The sequence below is a fragment of the Pecten maximus genome, chromosome 16, assembly GCF_902652985.1.
Source record: "Pecten maximus chromosome 16, xPecMax1.1, whole genome shotgun sequence".
In the NCBI taxonomy this organism is placed as follows: domain Eukaryota; kingdom Metazoa; phylum Mollusca; class Bivalvia; order Pectinida; family Pectinidae; genus Pecten; species Pecten maximus.
The window spans coordinates 18,081,385-18,102,590 of record NC_047030.1 but is presented as its reverse complement, the minus strand read 5'-3'; the positions used below and the strand labels follow the sequence as shown (position 1 = coordinate 18,102,590).

Genomic DNA, 21,206 nt, shown 5'->3' with positions numbered 1-21,206 from the left:
ATAAGGTAACAATGTGTACCACACCTGTACCTTTATAAGGTAACAATGTGTACCCCACCTGTATCTTTATAAGATTACAATGTGTACCACACCTGTATCTTTATAAGGTAACAATGTGTACCACACTTGTATCTTTATAAGGTAACAATGTGTACCTCACCTGTATCTTTATTATATAACAATGTGTACCCTACCTGTATCTTTATAAGGTAACAATGTGTACCACACCTGTATCTTTATAAGGTAACAATGTGTACCCCACCTGTATCTTTATAAGATAATGTGTACCCCACCTGTATCTTTATAAGGTAACAATGTGTACCACACCTGTATCTTTATAAGGTAACAATGTGTACCACACCTGTATCTTTATACGGTAACAATGTGTACCACACCTGTATCTGTATAAGGTAACAATGTGTACCACACCTGTATCTTTATAAGATAATGTGTACCCCACCTGTATCTTTATAAGGTAACAATGTGTACCACACCTGTATCTTTATAAGGTAACAATGTGTACCACACCTGTATCTTTATAAGGTAACAATGTGTACCACACCTGTATCTTTATAAGGTAACAATGTGTACCACACCTGTATCTTTATAAGGTAACAATGTGTACCCCACCTGTATCTTTATATCTGTATCTGTATCTCGCTATTTCTCAGAAAGTGCTGAAGGGATCTTTCTCAAATTTCATATGTAGGTTCCCCTTGGTTCCTAGTTATGCATATTGCATTTTGAGACCAATCGGAAAACAACATGGCCGACAGGCAGCCATCTTGGATTTTGACAAGTGAAGTTTGTTATCGCTATTTCTCAGAAAGCACTGAAGGGATCTTTCTCAAATTTCATATGTAGGTACCCCTCGGTGCCTAGTTATGCATATTGCATTTTGAGACCAATCGGAAAACAACATGGCCGACAGGCAGCCATCTTGGATTTTGACAATTGAAGTTTGTTATCACGATTCCTCAGAAAGTACTGAAGGGATCTTTCTCAAATTTTTTTCTAGGTTCCCCTTGGTGCCTAGTTATGCATATTGCATTTTGGGACCAATAGGAAAACAACATGGCCGACAGGCAGCCATCTTGGATTTTGACAATTGAAGTTTGTTATCGCTATTTCTCAGAAAATACTGAAGGGATCTTTCTCAAATTTCATTTGTAGGTTCCTCTTGGTCTGGGCTGTTTCTGAATTTACACAGATTAGTAAGACTTAGAGGAAGGGAAAAGTATAGAAAAGATCAATCTGACATGGAACTTATAAAGATCATTCAATGGTGGGCGCCAAGATCCCTCTGGGATCTCTTGTTGAAATTTGTTATCACTATTTCTGTTATTAGTTTTGCTATAAAGTTGTTTCTAAATTTTGATATCGGATTTCGGACAAGCAGCTATCACAGATTTTGACAATGTTACAACTTGTTATCTTTATCCGAATATAGTAGTTGGATATATATAATTTGATTTGTAGTTCCTCTTGTCATTAGTTGTACATCTTCAATTTCAACTTTTCCAGAAGACCAAAAGTGCATTCATTTTTTGTCGTTTCAGCAAATTATTGAGAGGAAAGAGCTAGGAGAAAAGGTGAGAGAAGATGAAACTTGCATAGATTCCATGAACTTCTAAACAGTGGGCCCCAAGATCCCTCAGGGATCTCTTGTTTAGTTACAAAGCACTTAAACATGATCACAAGTTCTACACTTGCATACCTATTAAATATAAAAAGTGTGTAAGTGTAAAACAATGTAATGAATACAAAAAAACAAATTCAATTATAAAATTTAATTTCAATATCTTGTCACCTGTAAACATGCACAATAATAAATCCCCAATGTGAAAACTCTTACTTTAAATTTCATGTCTAAACCTTTAACTTATTTTAGGAGATCGGTGTTTGTTATATCTCCTATATAGATACTGCACTCTCTTGTTCATGGCCTCATATTTAGATGGATACATGTTCTTCATCTTGCCCCCTGTCATACGAAGTCTTCTGACTAGTCGGTGTAGTTCAGACCTGTCTTTCTGACCAATAAGCCAAGACGGACCCTTTTGAAGATCTGCAGGGTGGACATCCCCATCTCCGAGAATATCTGAAAAGCATGATGGGATTATTATGGCAATGCATTTCTTTCATATTATCTGTTTTATTTTCATGGTTCTAAGTTCAAGGTCAGTAAGCAACTTTAATAAAACTAAGAGCTTTAGGGTTTGAAGATCAAGGTCAGATTTTTTTTTTTTAAATATAAGGAATTACAATCTTACAATTTAAGTTTCATCAATATTCCTACTTGATGAAGTCGGGGCCTGGGATTCATGAAACTGTCCTCATGTTACAATAAACATGTTGTGCTCTGACTCGAAGACGTTTGGTGGTAAATATGATAACTTAATTAATATCTTTCATTTATTTGAAGAAATTTTAGAAGAGTTCAAGTGTGGTATTATTTTCAATGTTAAGTTTTTTCTTTTAAACTGCTACTTCATTATTAAGCGAGTTTAATGAAAGTTGGATCATGCTTAAGCATGAAAATGGTTTCATTAATTTGCCCTGATGTTCTCTAACTTACCTATGTAGTCATTCTGTCCAAATAAGGAGTGCTTTTCATCCCACCTATTAACTGGTCTATATTTTTTCATGCTCCTGAATGGCTTGTCATCACGTGGAAGAACACCTGAAAAAAACCATGAATTGCTTAGATCAATAGCTGATGTAGTAAAAGAAATAATGATCATGAGCCCCATGGGCTTTATCGAACACCTGACTACAAGAAGCATGTGGGCCTTATCGATCGTCTGAGTACAAGAATCCTACAGGCCTTATTGATCACCAGAGTACAAGCTTACAGAGGCTTATGGGCCTTATCGATCACCTGAGTACAAGAGGCCTGTATGTGGGCCTTATCGGGCACCAGAGTTCTGATATATATACATACTGATAAATGACTTTTGCTTTAAGATTTAACATATTTGACCCCGTGATTTTGAAAGAAGGCAAAGGTAATCAATTTGAATAAGTATGGAAATCTTTCATTCCAGCATGCTATAGCTACAGGCCCAATATAATGACCCTTATATACCTAAAGTGCAAAGGGTCATAAACTGTTATGGTCAGCTTGCATTGGTCCCAAAATGGATATTGTTTGAGATCTCATTGATATACCGTACTTTGGGATATTTTGAATGTGGTTATATTTTGGTTTATTTGGCGCGTGGAGTGAATGAGCCAAAATTAAACACACCAAAATTTCACAAAAAAAATTGTCGGAACAATATCAAGATTATAGCAACCGTCTTTCTGTTCATTTACATCATACGCATTACTAGCTTCCGCGATTTGTGTTGATGTGTGTTGGAATATTGTTTTTTTGATAAAAACACATCAATAAAGGTATATTTTCATCTAAATGTGTCATAAATTCACTCACATTGTTTTCATATTGATTGATGTATAATTAGCTGTGTTCAAGGAAAAGTCGCATCTCGATCGATTGATTAGCTTGTGTAACTTACAAAGCGAAGACTCTTTTCCTGTGCAACCAGGTGAGACGAAATACAAAAGACTTATACTGAAGTGTTCTCAGAAAGTACCTATTTAAACAAAGGCTATATCTCAGGTATGTGATCGAATCCTGTCACTTAGCCACAGAGCTTACCAGAGGTACCAGGTAAGTGCCAAAATTTAACACACCTGATGGTTAATGCCAAAATTTGACACCAATATTTAACCACCCTATTTTGAGCAAAAAATGCCAAATTATCCCAAAGTACGGTAAAGCTCACGCCGTAATAAATTTTATCAAAATTCATTCATATTTATACAAGTTATGCTCACAAGGTCCAATGGCAATAAAAATGCAAAGGGCCATAACTCTGTAAGTTACAGTTATCAAAATCATTCAAGATCTTATTGATATAAGACTGCAAGCCAAGTTTCATGAAAATCCATTAATTTTTCACTCGGTTATCGTGTGCACAAGGTCCAATGGCAATAAAGATACAAATGATCATAACTCTGTAAGTTATGGTTAAATTGGCCCGATTGTTAAGGTCACATGAGATCTTTTTGATATAAGGCTAAATACCAAGTTTCATGAAAATATGTTCTATTTACAGTTAGCGTAAGCAGACAACGCATGATGACAGACAAAACACCATCATGAGCTTTCGGCTCTGGTGACCAAATACAACAATAACAACATTTATATATGGCTCTATCTAATTTGTAAAATTACTTCAATGCACTACAAGTGTTACACAAGTACAGACATATATAGCATATGCATAGTATTAATATGAACAGGATATCTGAGTGAGAGGCTAAAAAGCAGAGGTAATCAGGTGAGTTTCAATCTTCTTGAAGTAGGCAAGGGTTTTCAACTTCCTGGTAGCAGATGGTTAGCTGTTCCACAAAGTAGCCACTACTTTTCACAACATTGTCACACGTAAAAACCTATTTTAAAATGGCTTTCTGATCAAATTTAACAAAAAATAAGCAATTCCGTGGAATTATGAGAAAGGAGTACAATTTCTTATAATTACCTCCCCTGTCTGAATTTGTTCTTATATATTTACATTTACACTGCAGCCCCACTATATAACTTTACCAAGCTCACTGAGTCCATAACTTCCAAATCTTTATTATGACGTCATTATTATAGTGACGTCATAATTGTAACGTCGGCGATAACGAAAGATGGCTGTTGAAAAGGCTGTTCCGTCTTTGACGATAATAATTTGTTTATTCATTATCAGAGTAAAATTCCTGGATATAGTCTTTCAAATTCGTTGTCAAATGTAAATATATAAGCATTGAACTGCTTTCATTTGGAAGTTATGGGCTGATGAATGCCAACTGGACGAAGGCAAATTTAATGAAGCGCGCTAATCAAAAGGAGTGCTGATCTCCTTTGAAGTAAGTTTCATATTACTCTAGCTACGTACATGTACCTGCATAATGATTGTACAAATATTTCTTTTATTTTTCTTTAACTACCAGAATCAAGCCTAGGTTTTTGTGGTATCTAGCTTATAGCTGTATAGTATATAATTGATGATCTTTAGTTACTTAACTTTTTTACCTCCCCTAAACTACATGTGGTTTGTGTGATATCTATCTTAATAAAGGATCCCATCTAAATTTAGAGCTGATCTTTATTACTTCCTCTAACCTAGTTTTCATGATATAAATGAGGATCCCATCTACATGTATAGATAATCTTTCTTCCTCCCATTAACTAGTTTTTGTGATATATCTATCGTGAGGATAATGTCTAGCTGATCTTTCCTACCTTCTCTGATCTAGTTTGAGTGATATCTATCTAAATGAGGACCCTGTCTGTAACTGACCTTTCCTACTGTACCTCCCGTGTGATATCTATCTAAATGAGGATCCTGTCTGTAGCTGATCTTTCCTACTGTACCTCCCGTGTGATATCTATCTAAATGAGGATCCTGTCTGTAGCTGATCTTTCCTACTGTACCTCCCGTGTGATATCTATCTAAATGAGGACCCTGTCTGTAGCTGATCTTTCCTACTGTACCTCCCATGTGATATCTATCTAAATGAGGACCCTGTCTGTAGCTGATCTTTCCTACTGTACCTCCCATGTGATATCTATCTAAATGAGGATCCTGTCTGTAGCTGATCTTTCCTACTGTACCTCCCGTGTGATATCTATCTAAATGAGGATCCTGTCTGTAGCTGATCTTTCCTACTGTACCTCCCGTGTGATATCTATCTAAATGAGGACCCTGTCTGTAGCTGACCTTTCCTACTGTACCTCCCGTGTGATATCTATCTAAATGAGGATCCTGTCTGTAGCTGATCTTTCCTACTGTACCTCCCGTGTGATATCTATCTAAATGAGGACCCTGTCTGTAGCTGACCTTTCCTACTGTACCTCCCGTGTGATATCTATCTAAATGAGGATCTTGTCTGTAACTGATCTTTCCTACTGTACCTTCCGTGTGTTATCTATCTAAATGAGGATCCTGTCTGTAACCGATCTTTCCTACTGTACCTCCCATGTGATATCTATCTAAATGAGGATCCTGTCTGTAACTGATCTTTCCAACTGTACCTCCCGTGTGACATCTATCTAAATGAGGATCTTGTCTGTAACCGATCTTTCCTACTGTACCTCCCATGTGATATCTATCTAAATGAGGATCCTGTCTGTATGTACGTAGCTGACCTTTCCTACTGTACCTCCCGTGTGATATCTATCTAAATGGGGATCCTGTCTGTAGCTGATCTTTCCTACTGTACCTCCCAGGTGATATCTATCTAAATGAGGATCCTGTCTGTAGCTGATCTTTCCTACTGTACCTCCCGTGTGATATCTATCTAAATGAGGACCCTGTCTGTAGCTGACCTTTCCTACTGTACCTCCCGTGTGATATCTATCTAAATGAGGACCCTGTCTGTAGCTGACCTTTCCTACTGTACCTCCCGTGTGATATCTATCTAAATGAGGATCTTGTCTGTAACTGATCTTTCCTACTGTACCTTCCGTGTGTTATCTATCTAAATGAGGATCCTGTCTGTAACCGATCTTTCCTACTGTACCTCCCATGTGATATCTATCTAAATGAGGATTCTGTCTGTAACTGATCTTTCCTACTGTACCTCCCGTGTGACATCTATCTAAATGAGGATCTTGTCTGTAACCGATCTTTCCTACTGTACCTCCCATGTGATATCTATCTAAATGAGGATCCTGTCTGTATGTACGTAGCTGACCTTTCCTACTGTACCTCCCGTGTGATATCTATCTAATTGAGGATCCTGTCTGTAACTGATCTTTCCTTCCTCCCCTTAACTAGTAGAGTGATATCTATCTAAATGAGGATCATCATATGCTTACTTCCCCTAACTACTTTGTGTGACATCTATATAAGTGAGGTTCCCTTTGGTAGCTGGTCTTGTGATATATGTACAATGTAAATGAAAATACATGTACATATATATGAAATGAGGTTCGCTGCGATAGCTGATCTTTCTTACCTCCCTTGAACAAGTTTTCATGAAATCCATATGACCTCGGGGTACTGATCTTGAATGGTGACTTTGGCTGGTATTTGTTTGGTCCATCTTGAAACCTTGTTCCGGGAATTTGAGAGTGATCTTCATTTTCAAATTTTTTCTTCTTGTTGGCTTTGGGTTTTTGGCGTTGTGACCAGGTACTACAACACGACACTGGCATACATGACACCAATGGCTGACGAATCAGTAATGGCTCTTTTTTTACCAACAATGGAGCAATAGAGAGTTTAGAAAATGACGCAGCACAAGGTTTTGGTAGATAGCCAAGTAATTTTCCTAAACTACAGGCCATGGTATGTGTTGTTTGGATCAGTTGTCTAATTCTCCCTTAAAGTTCATCTAAATACCATCTGAAAGAAAACAAATAATAACATCATGGTTACAAAGGCAGCACTAAAATTAAACACTTTAAACAGCTAGGACCATATACAAAACTTTAACAAATTCTCAGTTTCCCCTGGACCATGTCAACAAGGCTTGAGAAGTGATATTTTGTAATTTTCCCTTTTAATAAAGTGAGGTGTTGATATTTATATAAAAGTATATCTTAAATGCAGGACATGTGGTAATTTTCAGTTCACATTTATTTTTTTAAAGCTCAGTTTGAATAGTTCAACAAAATGAAATGAAAGTTGATAAATATTTTTATTTCCCCTACAAAAAAACAGGATAACAATGTTAGAGGTTTTACACGGCGAGATTCTTTTGACAGTCGTCATTACGATAGAAAAAGAGCCGACCAGCGGCCTCTTATGTTATAGGAATAAGGTGACCTTATGTCGCAGCCGGCATAATAAATTGGCCGACCCGCTTTCACCTTAGCTAACTAATTTTGAATTATACAGTAATCTATTAAATACATCTTCTATTCACCTGTGGTTAAGTTCACAAAAGAGAGTACCTGGAGAATCGACAATATTCATAGCCAGATAGGAATCGAAAGGACTGTAACAGCGTGGACGTACGTTTGAGTTATTTCCCTTGGAATGTTTATTGCAGATAACTGACGCGCATGCACTCTCACCAGAAACCGTTTATCTTCCTTACAGCAAATAGTTATAGGTATGGTGTCATAGCCGTTTATCTGTTTCATCGGAAGTGTGATATGATTTATCTGTATACTTACAAAATAACTAACCATTCGTGTTCTTCTTCGTGATTAAACAAGCTGCTTTGTGACCATGATCTACCTTCAAACATTTAGGGGACCATTCAGAAGCTGGTACGAGTTCAAGATAAAGTTTTTACCAGTGTCGATGTAACTGGGGAATTAGCTCAAGTGGTAGAGCGCTCGCTTAGCATGTGAGAGGTACCGGGATCGATACCCGGATTCTCCAAATTTTTTTTTCTCTCTTCCTTTTTGGTCCCCGACGTACAATGTATCTTTTACTACAACTTAGACTGTAGTACTTTAAATGAGAAACATTTAGATAGATCCAGATATATTTTAAATAAATATATAATAAGCAAAAAAAAAAAAAATAAAATAAAATAAAAAACCAACAAAAACCGTTATGACTACCAAGGACTCATCATGAAACGAATAGTTTGGATCTCACGAATCTGTAATCTTAGACTACCCGTCACATGAGGCGGTAGTCTTGATCTCACGGCGAACCTGTCAGAAAAGTCATTTTAATGTCGACAAGATTTATAATTGAACGACGGTGAAATCATCGTTAATTCCTGTATCACCGGTTGTGTAGCATCCCGAAGGATCCAATATACCTTTTGGGGATTGTTTCTTGTGATAGTTTCCTCTCGAGTCTGCGAATCTATGCATACTAGCAGGGTGACACCTAAAGGAGTGTCACAGAATGAATGAAGTGCAGTGAGTGGCGATAACTCTGTTTGAGCACAAAAGACGGATGAAAATAAATAAATTCCCCTCCTTTAGCATTAATACCTAGCTATCTTCACTTGCACTTAATTTCCTCACTTTCATTTAATTTCCTCATTGGCACTTAATACTCGCGCGACATTTAAAACCCTCAATTACGTTTAAAAATTAATACTGGCCCGAGGAAATTGAAGGTTTTGGGGATACCAGTGTAATAATTCTCACAATTCTACAGATTTCTGGAATATGACACTTTAATTGATAATGAGACATCAATTGGCATCTATCCAACCGTAAGTTCAGTGCCTCTTGTGTGCTGTTCAATGAGGTAGTCACCAACTACTACAAGGAGACCCAGTCTCAAAATGATCCTGACTGATATATGTGGTGATACAACCAGCAAACAAAACCAATCTAAGTTCAGCTTAGAAAGAAATGCACTTGCCCTATTCTAATCGATAAATAGTGACATACCATCAAAGTTTAAAAAATGTCATGCATCATTCAACCTCAAAATAATCCCCCCCCCCCCCCCCCCCCCCCCCTCCCTGGTTATACATGTCTATAACAAACAATGATCACAACGCAAGATCATCGCACGACGAAGGACAAAGGGCAATTAGGCCTAGACAATAATTACGAGTGTTTCCGCTAACATGACTGAAAAAAAAAAAAAAAAAATAGGGCAGGTAGGTAGGGAGCTCTTTTTATTTCTAAAATAGTTTTTACCAAAGTTACAAAAGTTATACAGACAAGGAAACTTGTCTTTTAATTCTTTTCTTGAAAATGACAAAAAAAACCACAACACCTTCAAGGTAGGCACACAAAGCAGTGGCGTAGGAAGCGGGGGGAGGGGGGGGGGGGCAATTGCCCCCCCACTTTTTTCAGTGGGGGGGGCAAACATATCTTTTTGCCCCCCCCCCCCCCCCCCACTTTTTGACATCAAAAATCTAAAAAAAGGGGATAAAACGCGAATTTATATATTCATTTCGATAAATATCTGTATATTTCCGAACCGATAATGTTTTCTTGAAGGCAACGATAAAAACTTTATCTTGTACATCCGGAACATTCCGACTTTTATACTAGTATATCAATCCTCAGACCTGTGTGTCGGTCGTCTGCAATAGCCTGGTAAGTCAATATTTATATCTTAATACGCAATTTTGCTTAACATCATCACATAGATTCAATAAGTTGATGATAATTTGTGAAGTTAATTGAGTTCATAATGAGAAAAAGACAGAAACACAACATGAAGAAGAATGCGCGGTTTTAACGTGAATAGAGTGATATTAATTACCGACAGGTACGAGGAAATACAAAAAAAAAATCGGCTCGCGCCTACGGCGCTCGCTTTATCACTAAATTACTGCCCCCCCTTTCGATTGCAGATCTACAGGGGGGGGGGGGGGGGGGGGCTTCGCCACCCTGGGACCCACTGGGCGGCCCCCAGACCTCTCGCAAAAAGGAAAAAAAATCGGCGCGCGCCTACGGCGCTCGCTTGATCACTTAATTACTGGACCCCCCTTTCGAAAACTCCTGGATCCGCGCCTGATCCCGAATTATTGGAAATGTGCTATATTCATTTTCCGCGGAGGGCTTAGACCCCCTTGAACCCCATATCAGGGCGCTGCCCTGGACCCGCTGGGCGGCCCCTCGGACCCCGCAAAAAAAAAAATCGCCTCGCGCCTACGGCGCTCGCATTATTACTAAATTACTGGACCCCCCCCCCTTTCGAAAATCCTGGCCGGGCCTGGTGATTCATGTTTTGCTATATTTAATATATATATTCTGATTTGCGTAAATAACTTATTTTGTACTACATAAATTATCAAAATTATCATGGGATGTTGAAATGATAATTATTGGCTAATTTTGCGGAGATGGCATACGATTTGTTTAGTGCGTAAAATTTAAGGTTAAAAAAAAATTTGCCCCCCCCACTTTTTGACGACTTCCTACGCCACTGCAAATACAGGGTCGGTAGGGTTAATTGAAAAACATTTTTTTTAGGCCTTGGAATAGGTTGACACTCTGTCTCAGGTGACCTTAAACGATGAAGCTCCTGCTGTAATAAATCAAATTTTAATTGACGCATACCGTATATTATTACGAAAATCTGTTGAAAAAAAAAAAAAAAAAAAATTGAAAAAACAAAAAACAAAAATTCCAGTTTCTTTATTTGTTTCCATGGATACTGTTACTGGTTAACAGAGCGGGTAAAATAAACCAGGATTAAGTCTATAGGGATTGTGCGATACCCAATCAGTTATCTTGGGTTTGTTATACAAAAAAGAATAGTTATTCAATTATCAATACATTATAATCAATCTAGTATCATGACCAGAAATGAGTGAATCATTAACCTTTATTCATCCCAAATGACAAATTAGGTGTTTAGCAAGTTTTGAAATGTTTTTTATGTGATTTTGAGCAATAGTTAATGTAAATGAAGCTTAATCAAGCATAATAAATAACGTTTTCAGTAACCTTTTATAATTAAGGAAGCATGTCTTACTCTTACATATGTTTGTTTTATTATGTTTGCTTGGTTTATCACCCAAAGATCAGCCAGGGTCATTTTGAGGCAGAGTCTCCTTGTAGTAGTTGGTGACTACTTCACTGTACAACATACAAGAGACCCGTCGCATGCCATCCAGATCAATAAGGGTAAAGTGGTCTTGCCCAAAGACACAACCACGACAGCACATACCGGCCTGATTGTCAACTTTCCTTTTCTTCTGAAGGATAATTTACAATAATAATAAACTTGGTGTATTTGGTTTAAAGTCCCATTAACAGACAGGGTCATTTAAGGATGTGCCTGGTTTTGGAGGTGGAAGAAAGCTTGAGTACCCGGAGAAAAACCACCGGTGTACCTTAACCGCTCGGCCATCGCGGCTCTCAATAATTAATAGATATTGCCAATAGTACCAAAGAAGTGAAAATTATGGGAAAATGTGTTTCTTTATATCTAAATGGCTTGAAATTGAGAAAATCGTTCTACAATATGAAATGGAAACCATATTTTATGCAAAGTCTCAAAACTATTTTTCTTAAGTTTTTCTTAAGTAGAACATAGAGGGTAATTACTTGCAGTCTGAGGCCTGCAATTACAATAACTGTCTAAACTTTCTAATTCTTCTTATCTGTCACAGTTGCAATTGTAAAAAATGTGAAAATTGAAGAAAATGGTGTTATCCTACGGAAGCGTATTAGGACCAATATAAGAAAAATTAAATCGTACGTACGATTTACTAATTCGTACGTACGATTTACTAATTCGTACGTACGAATTACTAATTCGTACGTACGAATTACTAATTCATACGTACGATTTACTACTACTACTACTACGTACAGATGGAAAGGTCATGGGTTCGAATCTATTATCAATGGAATAAAATTTCTGCGAGCCAAATGCTAATTGCTTAACTTCTGAAAATACGATATCATTCATTGTATGACATGAAATTTTACGATAAATGCTACTTGTAGCCTATTTTTACATGCATGTTTATTATGTAATTTGAAAAGTGACATACCATATTTGTGAGTGACAACCATGCCTATTTGTCTACATGTAAAACTTATGTTAATTTATCACCGTCAATGCTTAGTTAATATGACCAAAAATGTGTTTACCTGTATAATTTTCATGAAACAGAACTGAATGAGGTTTTTTGTCAAGAAAATCTCCAGTAAAAAGGTCCTCGTCTCTTAAGCCTTGAAAACTATTTATCCAGTACTGGGCGTTGTGTCGTCGAAGAAAACACCCCCATGCCTCAATTCTCTGATTGTGATTACTCGATCCTTAAACAAACGATCTCCTTGCAAAGTCATCCTGGTGTTCATACCTCAAACATTTTTGCATATTTTCAATATAACCGTTCTCTGTGCCTATATCTGCTCTAACTCGCTTGGGACATCCCTTTGGTTTAAACAGTATTTTATTTTGTAAACAGCAAAGTTGTACACATTACATGAATGTAAGGATTCGAAAACAAGCCTAAAGCTTATATTAATTCGTCTTCTTATAAAAGAAATAGCAAAATATATACAGGCGACGGTAAGTCAAAAGAGCATGGATATGGTAAGTTTAATACAAAGTTTAAACCAGAAAAATTAGGTAATAATGAAAATCATAATTCAAAATCTTAATCCATGTCCCAACTGTGTCAGTACCAGTATGTACATGATACATGTTGGCGCATATTCTATTTAATACATTATTATGATAAACAAGTTATATATATATTATATTTAGAGATATGATGCCATTGAAAGACAGATAAAGCTCCAAGAATCACCCGATCGAGCTCTTGATATACGATATCAATTTGAGAAGCGTCTGCTTTCTAGAATAAAACGTTGAACAGTAAGGAATATGTCTTCATTTTGATCTGGAAGAAGAGTACTGTCCCCACAGAGAGCAGACTTTAAGTTAACATTATAAGGGAGGGTATCTATTGTTTCTCTTCTAATACGAGTATATTGGGGACAATGAAAGAGGAAATGTTCAGGAGATTCTACTTCACCGCAGATTATCAGTAATATTTTTGAGAAAGAGGTGTTGTGAGAGACTGCTACAGCCAAGTCGTAATCTGCTATGGTATATCTGACCCAATCTACTTCCACTGTTGTAATATTTTGGAACTTGTACCTTATTTCTAGACAGATATGATTTAAACTGTGGGACCGTTAGGTTTTGTACATGTTCAGGCGATGCATTCCATTCGCGAATGACACAAGGAAGAAATGAGTTGAAATATGTTGCAGTTCTACAGAGGATTGTAGGTATATTTCTAGCCTGTCTTGTCTGATAGCGATGGTCAGTAAGACGAGGAATAAGGTTCGACAAATAAGAAGGGCTTAGGCTATGATACATTTTATGAAATAATATCAGTCGATGGTGTCTACGTCTTGTCTCAAGTGTATCCCAACCTACGTCTCGTAAAAGTTTGTCAGTGTTAACTAGACGTGTCGAGCCAGTGACGATTCTTGCGGCTTCAATATTGATATTTTCTAATAAATTTGAAAGGTTTTGTGGGATGTTAGACCAAAACACGTCCCCGTATTCAATTAAGGGTCTTATAAAGGATATAAATATTTTTTCTAGAGAAGATCTATCTAATAAAAATTTTTGTTTTCTCATAATTCCAAGTTTTGACTGTGATTTATTAATTATTGTATCAACGTGTTCATCCCATCTTCCATCATTACTAAAATTTAAACCTAGGTGCTTGTGGTGTTCAACTTCAGAAATAGGGGTATTAAGCATATATAGAGTTGGATGAAAAGGTTTGTAAAGTTTTTTGGAAATAATCAATGATTCAGTTTTGTTAGGATTAAATGTAACAAGCCAAGAACTAGCCCAGTTAGAAATTTTTGTTATGTCAGAAGAGAGAAGTTTAGAGTCGGCGATGGGATTATCTACTACAATGGAAAGTGTTGTGTCATCTGCAAAAAGACGAATATCGCAAGTAATTTCATTAACAATATCATTAATGAAAACTAAGAATAAAATTGGTCCCAGAATAGACCCCTGGGGAACTCCAGCATACAAAGTTTTAAGAGATGAAGAAGCACCATTTATAACAACACATTGTTGACGTCCATGTAAATAATTTGTGAAAAATTGTAGGGCTTTGTAAGTGATACCTATATATTCTAATTTATGAAGAAGACCTCTGTGCCATACCTTATCAAATGCTTTGCTAATGTCAAAAAAGAGAACCCGAATTTCTTTGCCATCATCAATTGCCGAATAAAATCTATTAGTTATGTCTACCAACTGGTTTATAGTGGAATCAATACATCGTACGTACGAATTAGTAAAGCGTACGTACGAATTAGTAAACCGTACGTACGAATTAGTAAAGCGTACGTACGAATTAGTAAATCGTACGTACGAATTAGTAAACCGTACGTACGAATTAGTAAATCGTACGTACGATTTAATATTTTTTTTTGATAGTGGCCCTAATACGCTTCCGTATTATCCCAATATCAAAATAGTTTGAAATTGAAATTGAAATTGAGAGAATAGTTCTACAGTATGAAATCGAAACCAGATTTTATGCAAAGTTTCAAAATTCTGAATTTGTTTCTTCAATAGAACATAGATGGAAATTAACTGCGGTCTTTGGCCAGTAATTTAGAACACGCTTCCTAATGTAAATATTTGCCTATGGCGTCGTTGGCCTAAAATAGAAGCATATAAACTATTTACACTAGTACCTGTACCTGTGTGCAGATGACATTTCGAAGAAGACTATTTTGTAGAATTGCTAGTCATTGTTTGAATTTGTCAAATGATTTTCTTTAATACCTTTAGCAATAAGTTGAAATAAGTTTAAATTCAAAAGATAAGAAAAAAATAACTACACGGTTTTTACTATTACTTTACTTTAAACATATTTTATTTACACATATTTGCAAATAGGATTTGGCACAAGTTATTACAACTTATGAAGCCATTTCCTTACAATAGTTACATAGACAACAGATGATATTACAGACTGATCAACTGCAGTACGAAAGAGATATAGGCCTACATAACATTAGGCACTCACACAAAATAATATAACAAAGTCAATAAAATTTTCAAACATGTTAAATATTGTTAAAATCTTGTTAAAATCTTCCGCTGGATTTTATAAAATTTTGTACTTTGTTAAATACAACACAATTTAAATCCAAAGACATATTTTCATTTCCAAAAAGTAATAATCTTAAAGATATATTTATATCTAAATCACTTAAATGATTTAAAAGCACAACTCGAGCATTTGTGTAAGATTGACATTCAAAGAAGAAGTGATAGGCATTCTCACAATAATAGCCACAATTTACACAATTTGAGTTTTGGACCAGATTTGAACGGTAAAGATCATGATTAAGGGAACTGCATTCATGTCTTAATTTAGTGTGAATAATATTAAGTTTTCTATCACCAATTAAGTAATAAGGGGGTACTGAGCATGATAAGTTAGGGGCTAAAGCTGACTTGAAAGCAGAAAAAGGCATGGATCTAATATCAGAATGTATAGAGTTCCACATCGTCAAAGAGGAAGGTAGAAAAGATTGGTTTGTAATAGACAGTCTGAAATTTGGGATTCTATATTTTTCATTATTTCTTAGACCCTGTCTGTTTTCACCGACTGTAGAGGGAAGTAAATTTGTAATGTAGTTTGGAGTTTGATGTCTATCCATTTTGTAAACTAATTGTAATTTCCGTCTTTTCCTTCTAACAGAAAGTAATTCTAGACCTGTTTCTGAATACAATGACTCGTTTCTAGCAAATAATGGTAACCATGTTATTATCCTAGCTGCCTCCCGCTGAACCTTCTCTAACTTTTCTGAATCACTTGAAGTGCACCCATCCCAAACTTCACACGCATATTCTAAAACTGGTAAAATATAAGTTTTATCAATTCGTAAAAGAGCATCACGCTTTAATGTATATTTAAGTTTTCGCAAAATATTTACTTTTCCCATAGCCGACTTATAATTTCATTTATATGATCTGCCCATTTAGCATCTGAATTTAATGTAACTCCAAGATGTCTATGCTTACTACTAAAATCTAAAAAATGGCCATCAAAAATCAGTTCCAGATCTTCATCAACGTTATCCGAATTAGAAATAAAAATAACTTCCGTCTTATTTGGATTAAAAGTAACTAGCAAAGTACTCGCCCATCTGTTTAAAGCATCCAGGTCTCTATTTAAAACTGTTTGTATTTCTAGACATGAAGATGAAGAGACTTTCAAAGAGGTGTCGTCAGCGAAAAGACGTGCAGTAGATTGAAGAATTTCTGAGATATCATTGATAAATATTAAGAAAAATAGAGGCCCAAGAATGGAACCTTGAGGGACGCCAGCATGTATCAAACCAAAATCCGAATAACAATTATTTATAAAAACTTTTTGTCGTCTGTTGCAGCGTGTTCCATTTAGCGGAACGTTCCGGTTGTTCCAGTTCGAACCGGCCGTTCCGGTAAATGGAATGCGACGTTCCGCTGGAACGAACCGGTTCGTCTGGCACGTTTCATTTGAGGGTTCCATGTTGGAACCAATATGGCCGCCGTTGAAAGATCTTTGAGTCGAATTTCAACAGAAAACGATGAATTTGCATTAGTACATGTTGCATAATATTTAAGGTATTCTCAGCGTTCATGGCGAACTCAACGACGTAAATCGTTATTATTTTGCCGGATTTTACGCCTCTATTCTTTAGGCTATATCCGGGCGAAGTGCGTTTTTTGTCAACAAACACGGGAGAAATGAAAGCGTGTGAAAATAATGATCAAAATTTATAATACTTTCAGTGCACTGTGTGTCAAATGAATCACAAATGCCTAAAAGTATCCATAAGTTATTGATTTGATATCGAGTAGACGACGTTCCTGCGCAGACGGTTTCGTTCAACACAACGACGTTAACGTTAACTAGGCTAACGTTGTAGATAGCAACCAACTGGTCTTTTGCTTGGTTTTAATGTAAGTTATACCTGTAAGAAATGGAGAATTTCAAACCACTTACATTGGTTGGTGCCAAAAAATGGAAATTGTGGCATTTTTTATACGAAAAAACATACACATATTTGGTATTAACATATTGTGTCTTAAATTACCAGTTTAGCGAGTCTTGTCACAATACAATTGCATTTGTAAACTTGGTACCATGTATGTGCATCAGCCAACACATATATTTATCTACACCTGTTTTGTGCTGATGAATAATTGCTGTAGACATTTTGATATTGGTATAACATTTTAAATTCATTCATATCCTGTTTATTGTAAAACATCACATATAATTTTGGCATAAAAGTAAAATTATCAAAGAAAATTTATCTTATTTTATATTACTTGTGCCCTATTCATGTATAAATTAAAGTTGTCATTTTCGAAGCAGTCCGAATCTTCATCTTGACACAAGCCGACACAAGTACACCGAACAGTTTGGTTTGGTTTATTTTGTTTAACGTCCTATTAACAGCAAAGGTACAATTTTAGGACGGCCCGCCGTGCGTGCGACATGCATGCGTTTGGCTACCCAAAACACGCATACGCACTTGCCACACAGAACAGTAGATATACTTATATGTATATATATATATGGGTCAAAGATGCAATGTTAACGGTAATTTCCAAGTTACATTGAATCCTCATTGGGTCCAACCGCGCCTGTCTTGTAAACCCTGGCGTCATGTACAGAGCCTGGCCATCCTATATGGTCAACCACTGTCTGTACAGATATAAAATGTACATTAAAAGTAGGTGTTCATGTTTCATTTCTTTTATGTATTTGGGTTAAAAACATGTTCGTATCATTGAACCTCGTTGAAAATGAATACCCAAGCAACTTTTGATTAGAAAAAAAGATACGTAAACGCCGAACTGAAAGAAAGTTCTTTTAATCTGGTATGAATAAAGCATTATTTAAAAGAAATGTTTTTGTACCTGTAGCACTATAGATTTTTTTTTGCTGTTGAAGTAAGAGGTTTTATGAATGCTTGGCTCAGCTATGGAAATGTGCGTCCCGTCAATGGCACCAACATCTCCGGGAAAAGCATTCACCTTATAGATGAATGATGTGGTGTTGAAAATGAAAGGTCTGGACACACGTATAATTGAATGCAGTTTTATTCGGAGACAGAGCATAGATGTTGTTACTCTGACTCCAAGGTAGTCTGACTATACATATACACGTGTACTAATGGATCAATATTTCTGTCTATTTAGATTAAGCATTTCTAAAATAAAACATGTTTCGGTACATTTCGTCCCTTTGTACAGATTGATGGCAGATTAGAAATAATCTGGCTTCATTGACAATAGGGTAATAAAATTAATCTTTTTCTCTTCTTTGGTGGATACTTCATTAAAGTGTATATATCATACATGCATACATACATACATGCATCTGCACATGCATACATGCTGTACTGGTCAGTCCTGTCCAGGGCTAAAGCACGGGTCAGAGAATAGATCTTACTCCTCTGCCTCCAAAGGTAGTCTGACTATACATATACACGTGTACTAATGGACCAATATTTCTGTCTATTTAAATTAAGCATTTCTAAAATAAAACATGTTTCCTCTTGAACTTTTCCTGGACCATCTGTCGTCGAGTTCCTTGAAATTTAATTTAAATGTGAAATATAATGAAAGGTATTTTTAAGGGGAGAAGACAAACATACCTCAGATCTCTAAATATCATGGCTTATTAATACTTTTTACTTCTCGACATGTTTGGCGATGCTACTGTATCTATCAGAAACTTCCAATCACAATGTTGGAGCAGTGATGTTCAACACCTACATAAACGTTTATGTATAACGTTTTTGTAACCACCGTTGGGATGATCATTAGCCAAAACCATTTCTTTTTACTCTGAGGCATTTAGGAATGACTTGTTGATAGTTTTATTTCTGATCAAACTAACATTTAGTAAATTAAATAATGATATTGTATATTGAAATATGAAACCAGATATTTGAAGAAAGGGGGCGAGTCTTTGGATTTGGCCAGTCTTAAAAAACAATATTAGACCGTTTACAACAGAATGTTCTATTATTGTATTTACTATCATTTTCTTCCTTAACGATTTTGCTGATATCCAGATGATTCAAAAAAAAGTCTGTCGAAACACTTGCCGGTAATTAAACTGGAATTGTTAATAGCTACATCGAATTTGAATGTGACAAGGTTTACCTAGTAATATTGTGTCGATCGAATGCACCTGCAGGAGTTATCGCTCTTGTGAACTTTCAACCCGCATTGTTTTGAATTGACTGAAACGGCATAGGAGGACGAGGACTATGTACTGTGGCCTATTTTGCGGCGTTGTGCCGCGTAAGTAGATTTAAATGACCATTTTAAACTACAGTCAAACCTCGTTAACTCGAAGTCGTCGGGATCGTGAAAAACTTCGAGTTATCCGAGTCTTCCAGTTAACCGAGTTTCAAGGTAGACGTGTTGGTATATTATATCTATAAAAATCATTTACATCTCTGCATAAAAACGCATCCTTAACAGAAACACGCCTATTTGATTCCAAATACTAATTATAAAAAATCGTATTTATTATTTATGCTAGACACGACATTTCTAAAAAGTAAATTATATATGATACAATACTATCATATCGTTTTGAAATCCAGTAAGCCAGTATATTTGTGATTGGGAGGCGTGTCCGACATGCCATTTCTAAGTGAGTGAAAGACGAGAAGATTAACACAAAATTTCATCACTTTAAAATCTATTTAAATAATTTCTGTCGTGGTACAAAAATTATATTATCGTTAAAAATCAAAAAAAAAAAACCAATATACGAAGTCTGCGGCAAATAATACATACACAAATGTATCGGCACAGATCACGTGTTGACAAGTGCATTAGCAGCAGAAAATGCACAGTTTATCATAGTTCGATCAGAAACGAAGTCCTGGAATTAATTCACACGTTACCCGGCCATAGTTGTGATTTTAGGTGTGTCGGATAGTTCCGCCTGAACGCACATGGTAACCTAGACAGCTGTACAGAGGCGCCAGCTTGGGTGTAACTTGGGTATAATTATCGCACTGCTTTAATCATCAAAGGGAATATGTAAGTTCTGTTTGTCAACATCAATACTGTTAGATCTTAAAAAAGACGGGTTTTTACAGTAAAAATAGATATGTTAAAGGTAATTTAATTACAAAACGAAACAAAAACTGGATATTTCCCGTGCACGAAATTGTAAACAATTTAACCAAGACGTACAAATGTACGATGAGTATTTTGTTGACACATTTTGTTTAAAATTGAAAATGATGTTTTCAACTTCGGGATAACCGGTACATTTTACATAGGTTTTATAATATCGCGACCAATATTTTACTTCGGAATAACCGAGTTTTTCGAATTATCAGAGTTTTTATTACTAAGAAAAAGGATTTTTGCCGGAACCGGAGTAAAACTTCGAGTTGAACGGGGTTTTCGAGTTATCCGAGTACGAGTTAACGAAGTTTGACTGTATTATATTCTATCAAGTTCAAAAGTGAAAGTAGATGGCATCGTAAAAGGTAGATTGTGTGTTATTTACCAGTTGGCCAGACGATGAACTCCTTCATCATATTCCATTATGGCGATGATGACTCGCGCCTTAGTCCTTGCGATACTACTGACAGTGACATCGAAACGGTCTGCGGCCCTGCTCATGATAGACCGGCACTTTACCAGTGCCATGAATAAGATCTATTAAGATTTCAAAACATCCAGGGACAATCAGATATGCTGGATAGTGTCTGATAGGGT

At 36.2% G+C, this 21,206-nt stretch overlaps 1 protein-coding gene and 1 non-coding gene across 5 annotated transcripts; one reads left to right on the top strand and one right to left on the bottom strand.

Moving 5' to 3' along the window:
* Positions 1 to 1,775: 1,775 nt before the first annotated feature.
* LOC117345359 (39S ribosomal protein L51, mitochondrial-like) lies at positions 1,776 to 8,312 on the bottom strand. 4 transcript variants are annotated; one of them, XM_033908429.1, is made up of 4 exons: positions 8,183 to 8,312; positions 7,018 to 7,406; positions 2,579 to 2,683; positions 1,776 to 2,101 (listed from the first exon to the last, which is right to left on the bottom strand). In XM_033908429.1, exons 2-4 carry the CDS (start codon positions 7,346 to 7,348, stop codon positions 1,878 to 1,880), a joined length of 660 nt encoding a protein of 219 aa, XP_033764320.1. In that variant the 5' UTR covers positions 7,349 to 7,406; positions 8,183 to 8,312; the 3' UTR covers positions 1,776 to 1,877. The 4 variants fall into 4 exon arrangements, with proteins under 4 accessions (XP_033764320.1, XP_033764323.1, XP_033764322.1 ...); XM_033908432.1 differs by having other exon boundaries at positions 8,195 to 8,266; XM_033908431.1 differs by lacking the exon at positions 8,183 to 8,312 and adding an exon at positions 7,958 to 8,036.
* Positions 8,313 to 8,320: 8 nt separating this feature from the next.
* Positions 8,321 to 8,393, top strand: Trnaa-agc. The gene has a single exon. It is a non-coding gene; the product is annotated as a tRNA-Ala (tRNA).
* The last annotated feature ends 12,813 nt before the right edge of the window (positions 8,394 to 21,206 follow it).